The 24168-nt window shown below is 42.1% G+C and overlaps 1 protein-coding gene across 1 annotated transcript in view; it reads right to left on the bottom strand.

The window, feature by feature from the left end:
• LOC126004405 (tripartite motif-containing protein 75-like) overlaps window positions 1-17713 on the bottom strand; it is a 96828-nt gene extending 79115 nt beyond the window's left edge. The window contains exons 1-3 of the mRNA XM_049770843.1: window positions 17648-17713; window positions 14045-14224; window positions 10863-11749 (exon numbers count right to left, since the gene is read on the bottom strand). Of these exons, the coding sequence (XP_049626800.1) occupies window positions 10863-11749; window positions 14045-14224; window positions 17648-17713 (1133 nt within the window). The remainder of the gene's footprint in view (window positions 1-10862; window positions 11750-14044; window positions 14225-17647) is intronic.
• Window positions 17714-24168: the final 6455 nt, after the last annotated feature.

Raw genomic sequence — 24168 nt, forward strand, 5'->3', positions numbered from 1 at the left:
CCCAATAAATGCATTTGCCATTTTCTTTTATATCAATTACCCCTCACTAAACTGATAAAATAGTGTGGAAATATTTTCTAGACAACGGACAAAACATTATCTGATAGCATCAGTCTTGTTAACCCAAGTCATGACTTTTGAGTGATTAAACTGCATCAAAATGAAGAACTTATAACAATGATAATGAGTGAGAGAAATAGAATGCTTGTTTCTAAAGCAGACAGGGTGTTGGGGAGAAGGGAGATTGGAGGTATTGGTGGTGGGATTTTTGAACTGGTAAAGGGAAATGTCTGTTTTTATAACTGAAACCCAATTACGGACATGTTTGTAATCATGATGCTTAAAGAAAGATATTAATTTAAAAAATAATCAAAATTTAATTTTCTTCAAGTTGATCAACAAGTTGATTTAAAGTCTCATAGAAAAATAATGCGGGTGGCAAAGGTATGGTCCAAACTGCATAATGTCGATTTGTTTCTGGTTGGAGTAGTAACAGAGAGAAGAGAGTGTTTTTCGTGCATGCAACCAACCAGGGTTCCATCTTGCATCCTATATGCTTCCCTGAGCCTGCTAGGTATACTTTCTGAGCACAGAGCCAATATAAATCCTGAGCAATAAAATGTGTAACCAAAAATTTAATAAACACACATTCACACACACAGACATTTTGAAAGCCATAAGTAATTCTAGTAAAGCTAATATTTTATAAGAAACCCAAAATATTGTATATTCTTGATAAATATTTCCTGTAAGTTATCAATGGTGATACACATTCTCTCACAAAATACATATGCCATTCTATTAATTCTCTTAATATTTGCATAATTATGATTTAGTATATATATTTCTGAAGAAAAAAAAAGCCTCAGATGACATCCAAAGAAGAAAGGCTTCTACACAAAACTTCCAGTCTTAGCTCTTTTAAAGGAGGCCAGCACACTTCTTGCAGCTGTATCAGTCTGCCTGGGTCCTAGGATCATCTCCCAAAGAAAAATTTGAATTCTCAATATTCCTGCATCTGTTTCTGGGGTTCCACAATACTCTTCAGGGTTCATCTCATCTATTAGACCCAACAAGATCCTAGAGTGGAACTTTTGAGTCCCTTTCACAGATAAAAAACTGAGTCCTAAAGTTATTTAGTGATTTGTCTAAAGGTCTATCATTATAAAGCTGAATTTTCAATTCCAGCAACTATTCACCCCTCATTTTTAAGACCTCAGCTAAAGTCAGTCAATCTTGGAATTCAAGGTAACTGTGGTCTTACTGTTTTGCCTGAATTCATAATCTCACTGTTATTATCGACAAGATTTCATGAGTTGTGAAGCAGACAAACTGGCATGGAAACTCCTTCAGTCTACCCTGTTCAACAGGATGATGATCAATGCACACTACTGTGTCCCCAATGTCCCTGTGCCCTAACTTGCCATTTGCTTTTCTAACACCAGTCTTTCATATTACCATGTAATGACACCAATAATACATTCTGCTTTTATTATATCTAACCCAGATAATACATTCTGCTTTTCTGATCTGCTTTTTTCTTTGAAGTTTTAGGTTTTTTTTTTTTTTTTTTTTTTTTTTTTTGTTTTTGTTTTTGGGCCACACCCGGTAACGCTCAGGGGTTACTCCTGGCTATGCGCTCAGAAGTTGCTCCTGGCTTGGGGGACCATATGGGACACCAGGGGATCAAACCGCCATCCGTCCAAGGCTAGCGCAGGCAAGGCAGGCGCACCTTACCTTTAGCGCCACCGCCCGGCCCCTCTTTGAAGTTTTAGATTGCATCTCATCAGTTCACTTTTTGGTCACAAACACTACCTGTAATATGGACATATGTGAAACTCAGGATTATACCTGGCCCCAAATTAATGACTATAAATGTCACTGAATATGGCCCCTTATTATATGAAAGAACCATATGGTATTTTTCATTCTTGGGTAGAAGGATATTTACTAATTGGGAATCTTTTGATATTCATGAGTAGATGTTCTCAGAACATTAGTTTCTGAGTGTTTGGAATACATTTTAATACTAAATATTATTCCTTGAACACATGTCTAGGAGTAAAATTCTAAATTTTACTGAAAAAGAATTTAATAGGAGAGAAAGTGCTAAATTGATACTGCAATGGATTAATTTTTAATCCTCAATAGCACTGTCTGAGAACTCCGGTTAATCCTTCCACTCAACAAACTTTTCATCTATATTTTGGTTTCTGCACATCCTCCAAAATAGAAAGCAATATCTGAGTTTTATGCTAGTCCTTATAGTTCATAACATGGATAACTTTTCTCCAATACTTTATATTGAAAAAAAATTTGAATAAGAGTAAAGAGAGGCATGTTTTAGAATAACTATGATTTTTTCAATAATACTTGTTCAAAGAAAAATTATTTTCCCACATATTTCTTCTAAACATATTGAGAAATTGAGGTCATATAAAATGTCTTATAAAGAGGATGCTTGAGTACTTCTAGGCTCTGTAGATATTGTGTTCAATGTGTTTAAGTAACAACAGTATATGAGATTGAGGAAAGTGTTTAATAAGAAGACTTCTGAAAATGAAACAAAACAGAGTTGAACTTAGTGCCCAAGCTTGTGAAGCTTCATAGATTATTTTTCTGTTTTTGTTTGTTTGGTTTGCTTTATTTTTTGTGCCACCCCCAGTGACATTCAGTGCTTATTCCTGGCTATGTGCTCAGAAATCACTCTTGGCTCAGGGACCATATGGAACTCCTAGGATCAAACTCAGGTCCATCCTGGGTCAGCCACATGTAAGGCAAATGCTCTACTGCTGTGCTATTGCTCCAGCCACTTCATAGCCTTTTTTTAAATCACCATCATTGTATATATTTGTGAAAGTGTTGTAAAGGGCAAAATGCTGATGTTTTAAAGACAGAAGGTAAGATGTTCTGTAGATTTTAATGTCATCAGGGTAGTAGCCACTTGGTAATACCTGTCACAATATCTCAGAAAGAGTTAGGGAAGAGCTACAGGAAAGAAGGATGCTCCCGTTTGGGTTTTAGCATTTATTTAAATAAGCGGCTCTAAATGTGAAAGTATGTTATATGCCTCTGACTGAGAGGGAGAAGGACCCCTGATAGGAGGTGTATGAGCCTTGGAGACTAGAGTATAGGTCTTTGTCAATACAGATATTGGAGAAGCTGCTTTTCTATGTGGTTGGAAGGACACTAATTTCTAAAGCAAGAAAGAAATAAAAGGGTGAGAAGATAATTTGTGATAATTTCATTTAATATTTAATTGACTTATGATCAGCTCCTTGTAGGCTAGAATTCTGAACAGAGCAGAGAGTTGGGATTCTGAGCACTAGGAAGCAGATTGCTATGGCCTATTTGTAAGTAGAGTTTTTGTTTGTTTGTTATATTGGCTGATTCATGGTTGGCTATATTGCCTATATAGAAAAGCAATGAAGAGGAAAGCTTGCCAGATAAATATGGAGTGAGATTTCAATCCTAAAACTAAAATTATTGAGAGACTTGTAACTGGGTTTTGTAGTACATAAGATATTCTACTTTGAAATGCAGACATCACCATAATTTTCCAGAACACTGAACACATTCCAGAGTAAATGAATGTGGGGCTAGTGCCAACAAATACATAAAATTTGTATATATTAAAATATATAGGAATTTGCATGGTGTGCCCATACAGAAACTTTATTCTTTTCTGACTCCTGGTCATAATTCTGGTCAAGAGATATTGTAGAAAACTTCTGAATTGGCTTTGCATTCTTGGTCTCAGGTGAAACTTGGGGACAGGTTATAGAGAGCAATGTAAGGGGTCTGGTTCTCTATCGCTCAGGGGCAGTGTTATAATTAAATAAATTATAACTAAACATAAATAAACTATACATGACTAAATTAATTCTCATTAGAGACAGAAAGTGGGACTATATGTACGATGTATATGTGGCAGTCCTTGGCTGTTTTGTCTATGAACAGCCATTCAGAAAGAATTTCTAGCAAAACCTGTTGTCACCTGGAGAAATATCTCCTCTTTGTTGACTTATTGGATGATACCTTTTCCTGAAGATCTTAGAAATGAGATATTTGTGTCTTTTTACCCAAAAAACATTTGCATGAGTGGTTCCCCACTCATAACCAGGAATAACTGACTTCTGGGAAAACTGTCCCAACTCCTGCAATGACATTCGTATAATGGTAGGTACTTGTCTATGCAATGAGTTGAGTCTTTTTGTATTGTATTCAATTTGACTATTGAGAAGATCCTAATATATCCTATAAAGGAATCTATATCTGGTCACATTCTTGCACACAACTCAACAGTGGCAGGATATTTTGAGGGATAATCTGATCGGCATGTAGGGGCTGTGCCTCTAAGCACCTCTGAGGGGGATGCATGATGGTTCAAGAAGAAAAATACATACACTTTGATGTCCTGAACAAATTTCTTCCCAAAAAACTATCCTACCTATTCTCACTTTCTACTATACCAGGAGGCATTACTTTCCTCCTCTCAGGTTTTGGAACCCCTGGAGTGTGAGGCCCATCCATTCAGTGATCCTTCATCCTAGCACCTCTGTTCAGTATCCCATAACCAGAGCTAGAGACAGTCCTCGAATGGCCATCCCTTCTGAGAGGGTCTTTCCAGTGGGTCTCAGAATATTCTCCCCCATGTGTAAGTATCTGTGCTTCCCTCCCCACCCAGGTATTCACATAGTCCCTCATGTCCACCTATGCTCCCCAAATTCTTGTTGATCACAACAAAACTTCTTCTAGGGACAATAGCCATTGATAATCTTTCTGCAAGGGGGTGGTTGCTGCTCTAAATTTTCTGAAGGTTGAGATCACCCCAACCTTCCTCTGAAGGAGATTACACACATATTTGCTCAAGAAAAGGTAAAATGCCAACTAAAGTATGGTATGCTTTGCTGCTATAAACCTCCTTAGAAATGTCACTATGAACTTATAAGACATAATTTGAATATCAATATCCCTCTCCCTAGCAGGTATGGTTGAAGGTGAAGCTGAGGTACCATTTGTAAGTTGGAAGTTTGAAGTTGCCATGGTCATTTTCGAAGATTTAGTCATTTTCCCCACATTATTACTCACATGCATTCTTACTTTCTCATTGACCTTGTCTTCTCTTTGTTAACCACCCCACTATGCCCACCCATCACTCTTTCCTGGGTGGGTTCCTAAGGCTACAACCACAGACCTGTAAAAATACTGTGGTCATTTCTGAGCATGCAGCATGCTCTGCTGTGCCAGGGGAAGGACATTCCTACAAGAAAATTTAGCTCAGAATCAACACAAAAGACTTCACAGGCAGAAGTCACAATATATGTGAGTAGGGATCAATACATCAAAAGCAGGTATAGAATTAGGTTTGCTCAGAGCAATGAGTGTGGGAACAAATTTTTTTTATGGGACCAGATAGGTACTCAATTTGTCCCTTAGTGGCCATGGAACACCTATAAATGATCTACATTTTACTGAATCCAAGGACTGAGTTCCATTCTTTTGATTTAATTATGTGACTTCTTCCAGCATACTGTAGGTGCCATGGAGAATGATTCACTTGAATCATGTGGATTAGTTTGTGAGACCTCTGAGAGTGTTGGTAAGGTTCTGTAGAGTCTAGGAGGTGGTGTCTAGGGAAAGGAAAGGATAAGGATGCCTTGAAGTGCCAGTGAGCTTCATTGCTGAAGGGATAAATCTCTCTAACTTTTGAACTTCTGATTTACAGTGGCCCTTCTGCATTACACAATCCAAGATTTTTTGGTGATGCAGTGTTGCTCAACTTCTCTTGGTTTCACACAACAATCTGAGAAAAGCTTTTGTGGTGAGTGTGAAGAGCCCTCAGATAGCTCCGCCTGCACCTGTGTCCTCTGAAGTTCTGCGTGGTTAGAGAAATCAGAGAAACACTCAGAGAAACACATAAAGTTGAGTACAGCACTGAATATGTATCTATTTCTAGCAGGAGAGAGCCTAGAACCTCAGCCTTCTGAAGTGTCGACCACAGGGTTGCCCTTCCCACAGCTGAGGATGGATTGTCAGCAGGCCTGGCCAAACTGCAGGCAAAGGTCATGTGCCCCATGATAGTGCCTGGTTTGCCTCAAAGACCCAATGACCCTGGACTGTGCCCACAACTTTTGTGGCTCCTGCATCAAGATGTCATGAAAAGAGGTTAAGGACAGGTTCTCTTCCCTACTGTGTAGGATAGGGGTCTCAAACTCGCGGCCCGTGGGGCGTTTGCAGCCCTCCATACAATATTTTGTGGCCCTGCCCTAGAGGAATCTTTTTTGTTTTGTTTTGTTTTGTTTTAGTTGTTTGGGTCACACCCCCCAATGTTCAAGACTTACTACTGACTTTGCACTCAAGGATCACCCAGACTTTGCCTCCTGCAGCCCCAGGTAAATTGAGTTTGAGACCCCTGGTGTAGGCAGACCCACCTGAAGCAGAGCATCTGGGATGAAGGCTATCTTCAAAGCTAATGCCTTCAATATTCTATTTTCTCTATAACCATTTTAAATCAGATAATTCTAAAATTTAATCATCCAACAGCCAAGACCCAAGAGATCCTGAAGAGAAACTGATAAGATTACAACCCTCATTAGAAACAACACAAACCAAACAGGAGAAATTCATGCTAGAATACTGGACACTATCTGGTTGTTTCCAGAATCTTGCTATGGTAAATAGTGCCGCAATAAATATAAGTGTAAGGAAGGGATTTTTGTATTGTATTTTTGTGTTCCTAGGGTATATTTTAGGTGTTGAATGTTATTCTGTGATAAGCAGAGGAAAGTAGTAATAGTAGTCTTTTATATGGGGTTCTGCCACTTTCTCTCTACCCTTTTTGTCAGCCTGGGAAATGCCAAAATTTGAGTCAAACTGAGAAAATCTGCCAAGAGCACATGAACATTATTGCATGTTTGCGGCCCTCCATACAACATTTTGTGGCCCTGCCCTAGAGGAATCTTTTTTATTTTGTCTTGTTCTAGTTGTTTGGGTCACACCACTAATGTTCAAGGCTCACTGCTGGTTTTGCACTCAAGAATCACCCCGACTTTGCCTCCTGTGGCCCCCAGATAAATTGAGTTTGAGACCCCTGATTTAGATCTCTCCAGCTCAATATTAGAGCCATCAATATATACATGAAAATCACTTGGTCTACTTGTGAGCAAATGAATTCAGACACCTGAGCTCTCAGTGGGCTGTGGAACTTAGGCTAGAGAAGAACCTACTTGTTGAAATAAAAGGAAAACTTTCTTAAGCAGTAGACTAATAAAGGGTAAATTATTTTAGTCCTACCTCACTTTTCAAAAGTAGCAAAATACTGATACTTAATTCAAAAATTGTCTCTGTAGCCTTTTATTTTCTTTTATTTTGGTGTAGGGAGTAACCCAGCTAAGTTTAAGAGATGAACCTTACAACATATGTGAAGGGACTTCCAGTAAATGCATTTTTATTGTAATAAAATTCTGCAAAAATGGATAGATATGAAATTTCCCTAAGTAAGGTATAAATTTGAAAGAAATTTTTTTTGTTTTTTTGTTTTTGTTTTTGTTTATTTTGGCCACACCTGGAAGCACTCAGGGGTCACTCCTGGCTCTACAGCTGTGCTGTTGCTCTAGCCCCTGAAAGTTCATTTTAAATAAACTTTTTATTCCTCTATATTCAGTGAGGTCTTGCAAGTTCCCCAGAGCTTTCTAGGAGTAATCCCTGAGCTTAGAGCTAGAGTAAACCTTTAGCATTGCCTCCTGTATCTCCCAAAGCCAACTGAATTAAATTAAGAAATTAAAAAAGGGTTTGTTCAATCTAAATAATAAACAAAATACCAACATTTTATAAATATTATTTGAAGACTTTTAAAGATATAGTATTCATTTAAAATAATGCCCATATTACAAGTATTCTTTTTAGTTGTGGAGAGATAATTCAGTTTTACAGCTAATTATAAATTGTCATTGTCCTACAGATGAACCCCTGGAGCAATAGAATAGGCAACACAGGTGTACTAACACTGAGCAAATTGTTATGGCCTCATTCATCTGTTTTTACTTCCTTCTACCTTTGAAACCTGGTACTAAACTCTAGATTCAGTCACCAAACTATGTAAGATACATAAGAAAATTAATATGTCCATAATATCTCATGTAATCCACACAACCTAACACTTGTTGGAATGTTCCTTATCCTAGAAGTATAAAATCAAATTTAATACAATATAATTTAGAATTAAAGGGGTATCAATGTAAATGTGAGTAGTCAATTATTAATATATGAGTCTCATTTTGGTAATAATCTTCTCTAACCTGTCATTAATAAAATTTATGTTTAAATTCTTCACTCATCTCTTTTATATTTATATGAATAGCTGAAGTTTACAACTTTAAAATTTAATAAGGGCGAAGAGAAAAAATAAAATTGATTTTATTTTTCTTAATATTTTTCAAACAGTATCTTTATCTAGGCACCATGATCACAAACATGTTTGTAGTTGGGTTCCAGTCACCAAAAGAACATCCCCCCCTTTCACCAGTACAACACCCCCACTACCTATGTCCACCATCTCCCCCTCCCCCACACCCTGCCTGCACTGAAGACAAGCAATCCACTCCTCCACCCACTAACACTATGGTTGTCAGTGCAGCAACCTCTCCAATTGCACTCACCACTCTTTGTGGTGAGCTTCATTTCATGAGCCAGTCCTTGTAGCCTCATCTTTATTGTTTCTAATCTTTATTACAATCATGTCTTTAATTTTTCTTAATACCCAGAGATGAGTAATCATTCTGCATCTTTCTCTCTCTCTCTGACTTATTTCACTCAGCATAATAGATTCCATGTACATCCATGTATAGGAATATTCCATGACTTCATCTCTCCTGATGGCTGCATAATATTCCATTGTGTACATGTACCACAGTTTCTTTAGCCATTCGTTTGTTGAAGGGCATCTTGGTTGTTTCCAGAATCTTGCTACAGTAAATAGTGCTGCAATAAATATAGGTGTAAGGAAGGGATTTTTGTGTTGTATTTTATTTTTGTGTTCCTAGGGTATATTTTAGGTGTTGAATGTTATTATGTGAAGAGCAGAGGAAAGTAGTCTTTGATATGGGGTTTTGCCACTTTCTCTCTACCCTTTTTGTCAGCCTGGGAAATGTCAAATTTGAGTCACACTGAGAAAGTCTGCCAAGAGCACATGAACATTATTAAATTTAGATCTCTCCAGCTCCATATTAGAGCCATCAATATATGCATGAAAACCACTTGATCTACTTGTGAGCAAATGAATTCAGACACCTGAGCTCTCAGTGGACTATGGAACTTAGACTAGAGAAGAACTTACTTGTTGAAATAAAAGAAAACTTTCTTAAGCAGTAGACTAGTCAGAGGGTAAATTATTTTACTCCTACCTCACTTTTCAAAAGTAGCAAAATACTGATACTTAATTAAAAATTGTCTCTGTAGCCTTTTATTTTTGGTGAGTTTAGGAGATGAACCTTACAACATATGTAAAGGGAATTCAGGTAAATGCATTTCATTGTAATACAATTCTGCAAAAATGGATAGATATGAAATTTCCCTAAGGAAGGTATTAATTTGAACCACAAAGACAAAACATTCCATTAGACATAATGAACTAATCATAGAATAGTCAGGATTGTTCATAAATTGGAAATGTCGAACTCTTATTAAATAAATTGAATTCTTATTGGTCACTAATATCACAATTTATTAGAATAGAAGATACCACAGATTTGGAATTAAAAACAGTTGATAAAAAAATCTGTCAACAGCAACTCTACCAGAAACACATTTGATTTAACATTGATATGTGGATATTACCCACCTATATCAAGAAAGCTTAAACAATATTCAAGAAATTCCCTGAGATTCATAATACTGTAACATTTTTTTGCAAAAAAAATATGAAGTTTCTCTAAGGAAAATAAAAATGTGAACTATAAAGACAAAAAATCCCACCCTATAATAAGCTACTAACACTAAAGTGGTCACAAAATGTAAATAATGAATGACCTTCTGTATATCAGCCTCTTGAAGAAAAAAAAAAGAAATAACTTTGGTAATTAAAATCAAAATATTTTACAATTGATTGAGTATTACAATGGATTATAATGAATTTACAGTACAAACAGTTGCAAGAAAAAAATTAGTCACCAGTCACCACACCACAACAACCCCATGTCCCCAAAACCCACCACCAGAAACGCACAAATGTTCTGACTTGAATATCTGGGAAACCAGTCCTTGACATACACAACCTATACAGCTTCCCTTAGAGCAGGGGAGAAAAATAAGGACCAGGTCAGTCATGGTCTCAACTCCAAGAGCTTAGCGTCAGAGGGGTGCAGTCGGGCCCTACACAGAAGTAGGGCTTCAGCACCTCAGCAAAGGTCTCCGAGAAAGAGTGGAGATAGGACCTGTCGCTCGCATTGTAGAAGCAAAGCTGGCCCAGCTCATAGTCCAGGAAAATGCCGATGACCTTGGGCCTGTCCTTGAGAGCCAGGGGCGCCCCCGCAGAGCCGGCCCCCAGGTAGACGCCATCCTGCAGCTGCAGGACCCAGAGTCCCTTCCTGCCTGGCGGGAAGCCCTGGGCCTGGCTGCAAGGGGCGTCTGTGCACACGCCCACGGCCCACTCGGGCTTGTCGCCCACCTGCACCTCCCAGTAGTGGCGGCCACAGGAGAAGCCTTCGCGGCCCAGGACCACCAGCTCGGCGCTGCTGCCTCCGGACTTGGCGCTCGTCTGCGATCTGAGCCTTTTGGGCACCCAGGACACGGACTTGCTGTCCTGGGACACGCGCAGGCTGGGGTGAGCCGTTCGGGGGTCCAGGCTCACGGGCTCCCGGAACCTGCGGATGAGGTTGCTCAGCGCAGAGCACAGAGGGGGGAGGCTGTAGTCGGGGCGCCTGCAGCTCAGGGGCGCCACGGCCGGGGGCTGCAGGTCCTCGCAGCGCCGCACGACGCCCCCGAGGCCCGCGAGCAGCATCTCCTCGGACAGGACGCTGCGCTCCGCCACCTCCTTCATGAGGCCCTTGAGCCGGGCGATGTGGTCCGAGTAGGCGGCGATGTTGGCGCTGAGCTGCCTCTGCAGGCGCTTGTCTTCCTCGGCCAGCCTGCCCAGCGCGGCGTCCTGCTGGCGCTCCACGAACTCCGCGAGCTGCTCGAACTCCGACGCCAGCCGCCGCTTCTGCCGGTCCACGTCCTCCCGCAGCTGCCGCAGGGTCCTGTCCTGCGCCACCGTCATCTTCTGCACCTGGGCCAGGCGCTTCTTGAGGGGCCCGATGTAGCCGCCGAGCCTCTGGCGGTGCCGGCGCGCGGCCTCCTGCACCGTCGCCACGCGGTGGCCCTGGTGGGCCGCGCTCTGAGCGCAGCGCGGGCACAGCAGCTCCTGGTGGTCCTCGCAGAAGAGGCTCAGCTCCTGCTGGTGCTCCGCACAGCTGCGCGCCTCTGCCTGCGCCTCCTCGCCTGCAAGGGGCCTGGAGCCCTGCAGGAGCTGGGCCAGCTCCACCAGCCTCGCCAGCTGCGGGTTGGCACTGACGCTCCTTGTCAGGCGGGGCTGCCTGCACAGTGGGCAGGGGAACGTGCCCTCCACCTCCTTCCAGGAATTCTCGATGCAGGCGCCACAGAAGTTGTGTCCGCAGTCCAGGGTCACCGGGTCCTTGAGGTAGTCCAGGCACACGGGGCACATGACCTCTGCCTGCAGTTTGGCCAGGCCTGCTGACAACTCCATCCTCAGCTGTGGGGAGGGCAGTTTGGTGGTCGGCAACTCACAAGGCTCAGTTTAGGCTCTCTCCTGCCAGAAACAGACACACTATAGGTGCTTTCCCCCACTTCCTGTGTGTGTTTCTCTCAGTGCTTCAGTGGTCTCTCTGTCCACCCCACTCACCAGAGGGCACAGGTGCTGTGGATCTGTGCCCAAGGCTCTTTATTCACCTCAGCAGCTTCTCTCAGAGTGGTTTGAAGCCAAGAGAAGTTCAGCAACACTCTGCATCACCAGAGAAGTCCTTATTTTTGGAAGGTACATGGGCTACTGCAAATGAGGAGGAGTTCTGCAGGTTAGAAAGCTTCAGCCATGCAGCAAGAAGCTCATTGGCAGTTCATGGCAGCCATTCTCTTTATTCTCCCTGGACACCAAATCACAGACCCTACCAACCCCCTCAGGGTCTTCAGGTACTAGTCCATATGATTTAAGTGACTTTCCAAGCAGGCACCTACTATGGATCTGGAGATGGGCATTTAATACCTGGGACTCAGTGAATGCAGATCATTAAGAAGTGCCCTCTAGGGGCCGGTGCGGTGGTGCTAGAGGAAAGGTGTCTGCCTTGCCAGCACTAGCCTAGGACAGATGGCGGTTAGATTCCCCGGCATCCAATATGGTCCCCCAAGCCACGAGCGATGTCTGAGCTCAAAGCCAGGAGTAACCCCTGAGCTTCACCGGGTGTGGCCCAAAAACAAACAAACAAACAAAAAAAAAAAGAAGTGCCCTCTAGATCCTGAACACAGTGGCCACTAAATTAGAAATGAAGTTCCTCCATGACTTCAAGAAACCAAAATTGTGTACTTATTGCTTTGTGTGCCTCCAACCCAATAACTGCATTTGCTGCACTGATCCCTACTCACCTAGGCTTGACTTTGGCTTGTGGAGTCCTTGGTGCTAAACCTGTGCTCACTTTCCTTGTAGGCATGGCCTTCAATCAGACACTCCAGAGCATAGTATGTGCAAAGCAGTGACCACAGCCTTTATATATTATTGTGGTGGATATCTAGGGAGACTCATGGGTAGGTAGGGTGGATCTCAGCTGATAAAGGAATTTTCTCATGCAATTGATTAGGTGGAAAAAATGTAGGAACTGTTCCTCTTCTGTGATCACTATCATCTTTTCTTATTTTATGGACTTATGTGTTCTGAGAACCTATCTTCATATTCAAAATCTTAGTTTCACACAGTAAAGCAACTCTTTCCTTAATTGTTGCTCTACCCATTAAGCTCATTGAAACCAAGAAATATTCCATGTATTAGAAAATTTGGACCGTTGTTGGAGAGACAGTATAGTAGGTGAAGTACTTCCCAGGAGTGATCCCTGTGTACATAGCTTTCACAAAGCCCTGAGCACTATAGGATGTGGCACCAAATCAGAACAAACCCAACTGCAAACTGTCATGCAGGACTTAGGTTCACTCTCTCCCCAAGAAGTGTAATTGGGGCAAGGATCTCTCTCTCTCTCTCTCTCTCTCTCTCTCTCTCTCTCTCTCTCTCTCTCTCTCTCTCTCTCTCTCTCTCTCTCTCTCAGACTCTACAGATACAAGGAGGCCTTGAAAAATATATTAGTCAGTCCAACTAAGAGAAATCCTGATTTCAGTCCTATGAAACTACCACAACTTTAGCCACACCCCAGTCTAGGTCCCCTTCTCTTACCTTCTCTTCTTTATTCTTTGGGGGAGTGTGTGTGGCTTACACCTAGTATGCTCAGGGGTTTTTCCTGGCTCTCTGCTCAGCAATTATTTATGGCAGGCTCAGGAGACCATATGTGATTCCTGTATTCAAACCAGTCTCTCCTGTGTTGGCTTGTGTGCAAGGCAATTGCCCTAGAACTATACTATCTCCCTGGCCCTTATCTTCTCTTCTTATCTTATTTAGTGCCCTATAAGTCTGTGAGTAAAAACCCTTTTCTTGTGAAACCATAGATCAGTCTGTTTTAGATAATACTGTGAAAATATTTTCAATTATATTGCTAAGAATAATAATAATATGCCAAGAAAAGGCATCTCTGATACAGTTCCTGTTTGGGATTGACCCAAAGTTGGATTCATACAGTGCCTTAACACTTCAGTGACTCTCTAATTCTCTTATAAAGTCATCTGCAACTTGGCTCGGAGGAGTCAGCATAAGGTCATGCTCTCAGCCCTGAAGGTGCTGCTCCAAAATGCCTTGGACTTTCTGCATTTCCTCTGCCTCCTTGGCCACAGCTCAAAGCACCTTCCTTCCCAGGGCATCCCAGGACTGACTGCTGTACATGGTGACCCACAGTACCTTCGACTCCAAGTTTCTGCTAAAGATGCCAAGATGCTCCTTCTCACCTTGCTTCAGGCTCAAGTCTACCTTCAGGTTCAGAATTGTAGCACCAGAGCCTCCCTCTTCCCATGGCAGGGATGGCAAGGGGCTTGCCAGCCCCTGGGCCTGGGTGAACGAGCCTGCCAGGTAGAGCTTGGGCTGGAGCCCAGAGAGGTGAGGCTACTTGAGGGTGCTTTATATCCTTAACAATATGTGAATTATTTCCTATGTCTGTGTATTTTTCAGACCCATATCTCCCCAATCCCCTGGGATTGAGGCATGAGGCTTCTGCTAAGTTCATATAGTAATATATTGATTGTAGGTCAAAGTCATTTGAGATTAAGCAAGACAATTTGTATTTGCTTGATTTTTTAATATTATAAAGTGTACTCTAAGTCAGGTGAAATATCTCAAATAACTGAAGTGAGTATTGTGTATAAACAGGCACAAGTTCAAACACCACACTATGAATTCCCCAAAACTGCTGAGGTTTTCACAGAGTACCACAAAATATAGACAATAAATTAAAGAAAGCAAAAAATTAAAAACTAACAACAAAATATATACACACAATTAATGTTACTAGGATAATAAACTTCCACAATCATTCTTAGTACATATCAGATGGTCAAACTTGCTACATATCCTTGTTCTTTTCAATACTTTGAGACTAATTTGTACACAGTAACAAACTCTAAAGACATCACTATTTGTTTAAATAATTTCCAACAGTAATATTTTAAAATAAAAGCCTGTGGAGATATTTGCAATAATATAGCAGAAACTACCTGCCTTCCATGTGGCTGACTCAGGTTTGGTTACCAGCATTCAAAATGGTCCCTATAGCCCTATTAGGTGAAAGGTGAACCCTTACTGCAGAGCCAGGAGTAAGCCCTTAGCATTACCAGATGTGGCACACACACAAACACGCATGCACACACACACACAAACACACACACACACTTAAATAACTAAATAAATAAGTAAAATAAAGGACTGCATGCTTTAAGGCCAGAAATTTAGAAGTCCCTTTGGTGCTTGCCTTGTAAAGAGTCAAATGAGATTTCATGACTGGCAATTAAATTTTTTGATTTCCTATATATTGTTTAAGGGGCCACACCCAGTGTTTCTCAGGCTATATTCCTGATTTGCACTCAGGAATTACTCCTGGCAAGTTCAGGGCAAACAACATACCTCCATGCTATCTCTTTTGCCCACTTTTATATTTTCTTGTTGTGATATATATTGGGGATCTCTTCTTCTTCATATAAGCCTACAGTCTCCTGAATGCATTACTTTCCTTCTTTTTGTCTTTATTTTCCTCTCATTCCCCTTTTTCTGTATGTCTAAATATAGCCTGAAAAAAAAATAATGTTTTTGAGGCAGGCTGAGTGATAGCAGTAGGGCATTTGCATTGCATGCTACTGACCCAAGACAGACTTATTTAAATTCCTGGGTGTCATATGTCCCCCAAGACTGCTGGGAGTGATTTCTTAGCACAGAGCCAGGAGTAACCCCTGAGCAAGCCTGGGTATGCTCTCCCCCAAAAATAAATTTCTTTATATTTTAACTCCCCCAAATATATTTTTTGTAGGAAAAACATCTGTTTTTATTTTTTTTTAATTTTTTTATTGTTTTTATTTTTTAATTTAAACACCGTGGTTACATACATGATTGTGTTTGGGTTTCAGTCATGTAAAGAACACCACCCATCACCAGTGCAACATTCCCATCACCAACGTCCCAAGTCTCCCTCCTCCCCACCCGACCCCCGCCTGTACTCTAAACAGGCTCTCCATTTCCCTCATACATTCTCATTATTAGGAAAGTTCAAGATGTAGTTATTACTCTAACTAAACTCATCACTCTTTGTGGTGAGCTTCCTGTTGTGATCGAGCTCCCATATGATCCAGCTATACCACTCCTAGGAATATACCCTAGGAACACAAAAATACAATACAAAAACCCCTTCCTTACACCTATTTTCATTGCAGCACTATTTACCATAGCAAGACTCTGGAAACAACCAAGATGCCCTTCAACAGACGAATGGCTAAAGAAACTGTGGTACATATACACAATGGAATATTATGCAGCTGTCAGAAGAGATGAAGTCATGAAATCTTCCTATACATGGATGTACACGGAATCTATTATGCTGAGTGAAATAAGTCAGAGGGAGAGAGAGAAAAACGCAGAATGGTCTCACTCATCTATGGGTTCTAAGAAAAATGAAAGACATTCTTGCAATAATAATTTTCAGACACAAAAGAGAAAAGTGCTGGAAGTTCCAGCCCCAAATATATTTAACCCAGAACTCAGTGGGTGCTGGCCTCATTTGACCATGTGAGCTTGCATTTCTCCATGTGTATATTTACTTTAAAATAGATGCTTTTTGGTTTCATACTTGATAGTATATCATTTTCCAATAATTTTTTTCTTTCTTTTTCTTTTGGCTATACTGGGCAGCAATCAGGACTTACTCCTATCTCTAGATGTAGAAATTCTCCACTAGACTCAGGGGACCAAATGGGATGCTGGGATTCCAACCTGGGTCCCATCCTGTATAAGAACATTCTATTGGGCCCGGAGAGATAGCACAGCGGCATTTGCCTTGCAGGCAGCCGATCCAGGACCAAAGGTGGTTGGTTCGAATCCCGGTGTCCCATATGATCCCCTGTGCCTGCCAGGAGCTATTTCTGAGCAGACAGCCAGGAGTAACCCCTGAGCATCGCCAGGTGTGGCCCAAAAACCAAAAACCAAAAAAAAAAAAAAAAAAAAAAAAAAAAGAACATTCTATTGCTGTGCTTTTATTTCTGGTCTCAAATAATTCTTGTTAAAAAAAAAAACTGCCTTCCACAGAAATATCAAGAAACCAACTAGATTCTTCAAGAATCCAGGTAAATTTGATAAAAGGAGGGGCCGGAGGAATAGCACAGTGTTAGGGCATTGGACTTGCAAGCGTCCAACTGTGGACCTATCCCACCATACCATATGGTCTCCCAATCCTGCAAGAACCGATGTTTGAGCAGAGAGCCAGGGGTAAAACCTGAGCACCATCTGGTTTGGCCCACAACTACTTTTCAAAAAAGGAATAAAATATATTTGATGATAGGATACAAAACTTCAGGGACAAGCAATAGCCAAAGGAGTCACAGCCTTGGAGCCCATCATACAGGAGAAATAAGCTTCTTTAAAGGACAACAAAGTTGTCATGAGTGTGGCTTTCCCTTATTGTGCTTCTGAGTACATTATTCTGGGTACATAATGCACATCTGTGTTCTCTGTACATTAAGGAAAGGAAGATTACTCCAGCTTGCTTAGGTATATTATACATCTTTATTAATGAGTCAACACCTCCTTAATATAAAATTTTTGTCTTATTAGTCTTTTCAATATTCCCTCTCTCAGGAAAAACATTTATACTTTTGTAGGCATATTTATATTTTCCTACATTAAATTTTATTAATTAAAAAAATTAATGTGCGAGGTAGGTCCCTTGGGGGAGTTTATTGGTTTTCCTAGGCTTTCCCCATTTCCCTCCCAGCTCCAAAGGGAGGGTCTGGGGTTGGGGGCTCTGACCTTCCAGCCTTCTAGCTCGGGAAAGATCTCCCTTCCTTCATAGGAGCCTGAAGGTTTGGCCAGCATGGCATTTGGCAGCCCTCCGCCATGCCATGGATCTCTCTAACCGGGCCTAGGAAGGGGTGCAGGATATGGGTCACCCAGCACCCCTCTACCTCCTTCCTCCAGTGCTCCAGGGCTTTTCCTGGCCACATAGCTGGGCAAGCCAGCGAGGTGGGTCCCTTGGAGGAGTTTATTGGTTTTCCTAGGCTTTTCCCCTCCTGGCTCCAAAGGGAGGGTCTTGGGGTGGGGGCTCTGACCTTTTGGCCTTCTAGCTCGGGAAGGATCTCTTTGCTTCCTGGAAGCAGGGAGGAATAGCAGCACAATAGGTTCTGGCAATAAGACTTACCAGGGAAGTTTCCTTATTAAACCTGTGCTTTGTGGAATCGCGAGTGGGCTAGCTTCCCTGCGCATAGCATTATGACAAATGTATGAATATCATTGTGTTTCATTGCTTGTCATTATCTGAATGCCATCCAGGAGCTCATCTTATTCCTTCACTCCCTCACTCCCATCTCTTGTTACCCCACATTTAAGCATTTTCTGTACTAATGATTTTTGTTTTGGCCAAGGTGGATTACATATCTTTCACAGTAATGTTTTGGGTGGAGTCTGAAGCTTCAGCAGACAATGCATCATGGCAAGGTTTTATGCTGTAGGCTTTTTGGCCAAGATAAGGTGAAGATGCAGCCTCGGCTGCCCCTCACAGCTTTCTCTCTCCTTCCTCCCTGTCTGCAGGGTTATTTCTGGACACCTGCTCAGGGTCCCAGCAAGTGGGTTCTGGTGAGGTGAAATTTAAAAGAGACCCCCCCCCAGGCTTCCTTGCTCCTGCAAGGGGCTGGGAGGGGACTGGTGAACTTTCAACTTCCAGCAATTAGGATGCAAATGCCTCTCAGGGAGTCTGAAGCTTCAGCAGGCAACAAGGGGAGGACATAACTCCATGTTCTCTTCCCTTGTCCAACTCACAGACCAAAGTGGTGTCTCAGAAATACCCCCCTCCCTCTCGACTATTTCTAAAACACAAAAGGGACACGTGTATCTCTTTGTATATCTCAGATGTATTCCCTTAACATCAATAACCCTGTATAGGAGACTTCTGCTTCGATCTGGATGTTAAAAACAGACCTCTAAATCTAGAGGTCTCAGTCTGTCCACAGTTCAAGGAGTGGAACTTATGATGAAGACTTTCTTTGTGATTTTAGAAATTCTGTTTCCTCGATGTCATTTTAATCTGTCTTCTGTGGTTAGTGGTCTTGGACCTTGCGCTGAAACTCAGATGGAGCCTGGGATATCTTCTTTCCTTATGTTTCCAGAAGACCCGTTCAGTTGCAATTGCCTCAGTCAGGACTCTGGAATTGGGGGTCATGATTGTTAGGCAGGACGTAGACCAAACACTAAACTAGGGCTTTCTTGTTGGTCCCAGAATACATACTGCCCGGTCATGGTTTTATCAGCCGGTCATCAGTAGATCACATTCTTGGCTTTTGCACAGCCCTATGGGTATGGCAAGTCTTCTGATTTTGTTTAATCATTAGTTGGTAGGGTAGGATAACTTGTTCTTATGTCCATTTATTCCCAATTTCCTCGTTGTCAGGATATCATATTAGAACTGGCTCATGTTGGAGATCGAGTAGTATTCAGGATGTCCCAGTTGGGCTTTGGTTCCTGTAGCTGTTGTGAAAAACTGTGTTGAATCTATGTCTGGGGCTAGGATTCAAGTCTGGACGTTCGGTGTATAATCTTCTGGCGTCTAAGATGGATCCACATGACATATTTTCAAGGTGGGAGACTCCAGTGTATTGTAAATAAGTATGCTTTCTTATTCCTAGTAGATAAGAGCTTGCTTATTTACATGGGATTTTCCCTTTTTTAGTGTGCCTTTGCAGAAAGAAATGGTGCTTCATTTGGGGGTGAAAAGAACAGAGAAACAAGTCACACACCCAAAAAACATAAAAATAGAAATAAAATATATATATTTGCTCACATATGTGTAGTGAAAAAATGATTTTAAGTAAAATGAAATAAAAAATAAAGAGGTAGTGTTATACAGGTCTTATACTTATGATGGAAGTATAGGTTTCCCCATTGCCTTTTGAGATTTTCTTGTGGGGTGTAGGTTCCCAGGCACCTTTTCATCACACACCCTGCCCTTCCTGAGATTGGTAAAAGATTTGAGAGGGGTCTTGTTTTTCAAACATCCTCATATATTGACAATTTTGCCCACTGGATTTGTTGTTTGATTGATTGATTTTCCCCCTTTGAGAACTGTTTTATAAGCAATACTGGTAGAAGAGTATCTCTGTATAGATTTCATGTTTGAACCAAGTTATGGGGAATGTTAGATTTCATTTGTCAGCCCCCAGAATCAACAACAATATGAATGCGTATAAAATTTGTAGATTAACAAAGACATCAAAGAAATGTTTGAACATGTTTTCTTAGTGATTATCAACAACTTTCCTCATATGTGAGACTTTTCTGAGAAAATAATTCTTAAAATATTCATTAACGTTAAAATTGTAAGATATTACCACTGTGAAATATCGGTGATGCATTAACAAAGAAAAAATAACAACCCATAAAAACAACCCATAAAATCCATGGTCCAGAATGGTAGCACTCACACTTGGCTTACTTTCTCTGAATTTTGACAAAATGACTAGAATTAAACAGAAGTGACCCCTGAGCAGAGCGAGAAATATGCATTGAACACACCTATGTGTGGTCAAAACAAAGCAAAAGTTTTACAGGGTAACAAATGGTAAGACCAGAAATGCACACAACAGGAGCCAGAGCAATAGCACAGGGAGTGGGGCATTTGCCCCACTGGATGAGACACATCCAGGTTTGGTCCATAGCATTATATATGGTTTGTAGAATTTTCCTAGAGTGATTTCTGAGCTAGGAGTAACACCAGAGTGCCACCAAGTGTGGCCCAAAAACCAAACAAATAAACAAAAAACCCCACAAACCAAAAAATATGAAATGTTCCTGATTAGAGGATCTAAAGTACAAATTCATTATATGGCTTGATAAATAATGCAAATTATTCACCTGCTCGATTGTCAATAATATAAAATGAGGGAGGGGCTGAAGAGATAGCACCCTGAGCACCTACAGGTTTGGCCTAAAACAAACAGCAAAGCATACAAGCTAAAAAGAGTTGTTGGTTATTTGACTGGTTATTTGGGGGTGTTTTGTTTGGTTGTTTATTTGGTTTTTGGGTCATAATTGGCAGCGCTCAGAGGTGACTCCTGGCTCTGCACTCAGAAATTGCTCCTGTCAGGCATGGGGGACTTTATAGAATGTTGAAAATTGAACCAGGGTCCATCTTTTGTTGGCCACATGCAAAACAAATGCCACCCTGCTGTGCCATCTATCCAGTCTTAGGTTTTTTGGTTGTTTTTTTTTTTTGTTGTTGTTGTTGAGAGGTTATTAGTATCTAGAGTTTACACAATCTAGCCCTGAGGTTTTCAGATATAACAGAATTTGCTTTGTTCAAGTTAAGAATAAACCTTGCAACAATGACCCTAATATAAATACCAAGTTTTTATTTTAATCAATAAATAACAAAATAAAAACAAAAATGAAAAACTAATATATAACAATCAAACCCAAGGCATCACATATTATAGGGTAATTTCTAAAAGTTATACAATTAAAAAGACATAGGTCTCATTCTCTAGATGTGAAATCTTCCAATTCAAATTATTTTTAACAATGAGTATGAATGAGGAGATCCTCATTCATAAGAACTATTTTATTTTATCTTGTTTTCATTTGTAAACTGTCCATCCAACTCTACTTGTTACTCTTAAGCTGCAGAAGAAATGACATAGCACATTATATATAAAAAGCAAAAAGTAACCACATAGAGATTCTGCTTAATTAAAAATCTCTATTAAGTGGCCTGAATGACAGCACAAGAGTTTTAGCATTTGCTTTGCAGATGGCAGAGTAGAGTTCAATGTCAGGCATCGCTTCTATTCTCCCAAGCCTGCTGGAAGTGATTGCTGAACAGAGAAAATAAGTAACGCCTGAACACTGCCGTGTATGATACAAAGCCATAATCTTTGTGTATAAGCTCCTGAAACTTCCAGGTTTCAGCCGAAAGAATCCTGAGGAATCCATGTGGTTGTGTCGCATTCTCCTGTCCGGAGCCTAAGCCGCGCCAGACGAGGGACAGACATTCATGGCGAATGGGACCGATCTTCTCGCTCTGCCAGCGGGCCCCTCGCTTCTCCCCGCACCGGGTGTGTCGTGGGTGGGCGCAGGGGTGCGCAATCTGGCCCGACCTCGCTCTCTTCACTGAGGGCTGGGGTTCCTCTGACGCAGCAGACAGCCCTCGCGTGGTGGTCTTCTCCAACCGGCCCCCCATCCCCGCCTCCGGGGGAGGTGCAGAGGGGGCCGGCGCCCGGCGTTGCGTCTTGACGCTTCCACCCGGTCTTCGGTGGAGCGCTCCAGGTCGTCCATCAGGTGCCCAAAGCCAAGCTGGTGGCGTCGCTTCCCAGTCCCTGGCGCTGTGCTTCTGGTGTCAGACTGGGCTTTCCTCACTGACATACTTGCCCGCCGGCGCGGTGTTGGTGATCTTTTCCCCGAGGACGGCTGGGGGTGGGAGGGTCCGAGGCGATCAAGCTCGCCGATGATGGAGATGTCGGGCACCGTCCTGCCGTGGCCGGCCCCGGGCGCGTGCCCGCACACGGCCAGCATAGTCCCACGACAGTGGTGGGTGCCGTTGTGTTGTGTCGTCGGGGTCCCCTCGGGACGACCAGGACCTCTTAAAGATAGGCCTCCCGAGCCCGTCGTTGCTTTCCCCCTTCTCCTCGTTGGGGGAGAGCCGGCCCCTCGTCCAATGGGACCAAAGGCCGAGCTGCCGTGGCGGGGGGGACGCGGGTCCCCCTGCGGGCTCGGCGCACACGGACCTGACCGCGGACGCTCGCGCCTCTCGTTGTGACCCGTATCGCAGCCCCCCCCCTCCCCCCAGTTTCTTATTCCCTGTGGGGAAGTCCGACGGGTGTCGCTCGCCTTGGGTTTCGGGGGTGGCGCCCCCTCGCGGAGGAAGCCTTCTCTAGCAATCCGAGAGGGTGCATTCCGCCGGTTTGTCCTTGCGAGTGCCTTGGTCCCCACTTGGGGACTGCCGGCCCTCCTTCCGCCTCTGTGCTGTGCCCACCGCCATTCGGGCCCCAGCGGCGGGGGTGTGCTGAGCAGCGCCTGTTCCTCTGGCCTACCGCTGCCCGCGCCTCCCCCCTCTGAGTCGGGGGAGGGTCCTGCCAGGCCGAGCTGGCGTTCCGGAAATTTGTTTGCGAATTAAAAATAAAAAAATTAAAACAAACAAACAAAAAAGAATTCTAAAGAGCTTGTAAAGAGTGTATATGTGTTCCAGGCTCCCATTCTGTTAGTTAATCACATAATCACTACTATTGGATGTCTGAAATAGTAAAAAGGAAACGTAATTCAATTAGCTTAATGATATAATGATCTAGGTCAGGGAAAGTCAAAAAATGAGCGAAGGTTTTTCTTGTAGGAGATCAGATTCAAAGCCAGCAATGCACATTCCCATTGGCATGTGGGAATGCCAAACACAGAGATGCAGTTAGTCTAAATGCAAAAACAGAGATACATTTAGCCTAAATCAAAAATAGAAAAAACACACCATTATCTCCTTGAATCTTCTGCATTAGGAGGTGATTGAAAATACAGGTACTTTTACTCCTGCTCGGATATCAACTTGAAGGTATCAGAAATGAAATCATATTTTTTTATTATTTTGGTGCCATAACCGGTGATGTTCGGGGTTTAATCCTGCAATAGCTTCTGTCTTGGTGAACGATATGGGATGCTGGGTTATCTAACTACACACTGTCCTAGGCTAGTGCGGGAAAGGCAGAGGCCTTACCACTTGCGAGACCACTCCAGCATCATGAAATTGAATCTTATTTTAGTAACTGAATAAGAAATGCAGAAGCTGGTAGTATGTGTATTTTTTGAATATTGCTTTGATTCTTGGCAATAGAATGGGAAAATCATTTAAATATTATATACCACTGAACTGATTTATAGGTTTCATCTGAACAGGACTTTTGCTCACAGACTTGTGTCCCTAAATGAGATCACTGAAGAAGTTAGAGCATGGGCCCAAAACAGGGGTATGGCTACAGCGGTGCCAGTTTCATAGGACTGTGCTCAGGATTTCTCTTGGTTGGACTCTGTAAACTTGAGTAAAATCAAAGAATTATACAAAGGCTTTTATGTGTCAATAAGGAAAACCTAAATTAATATCTCAACATCTACAGAAGTGTGGGGAAAATTCGTCATTTATAATCTCATATATGAACTACTGATTAAACTCCTTATGAAGGTACCATGATTTACCAAGTTGGTCATGGTTGAATTTGTGGCACACGGACTTTCGTTACCAGCCCCACAATCATCTTCATATGCTGCTGCTCAAGTTACTAACATGAGCTGGAGGAAAAATGTCA

This window comes from Suncus etruscus, chromosome 3, assembly GCF_024139225.1.
Source record: "Suncus etruscus isolate mSunEtr1 chromosome 3, mSunEtr1.pri.cur, whole genome shotgun sequence".
NCBI lineage: Eukaryota > Metazoa > Chordata > Mammalia > Eulipotyphla > Soricidae > Suncus > Suncus etruscus.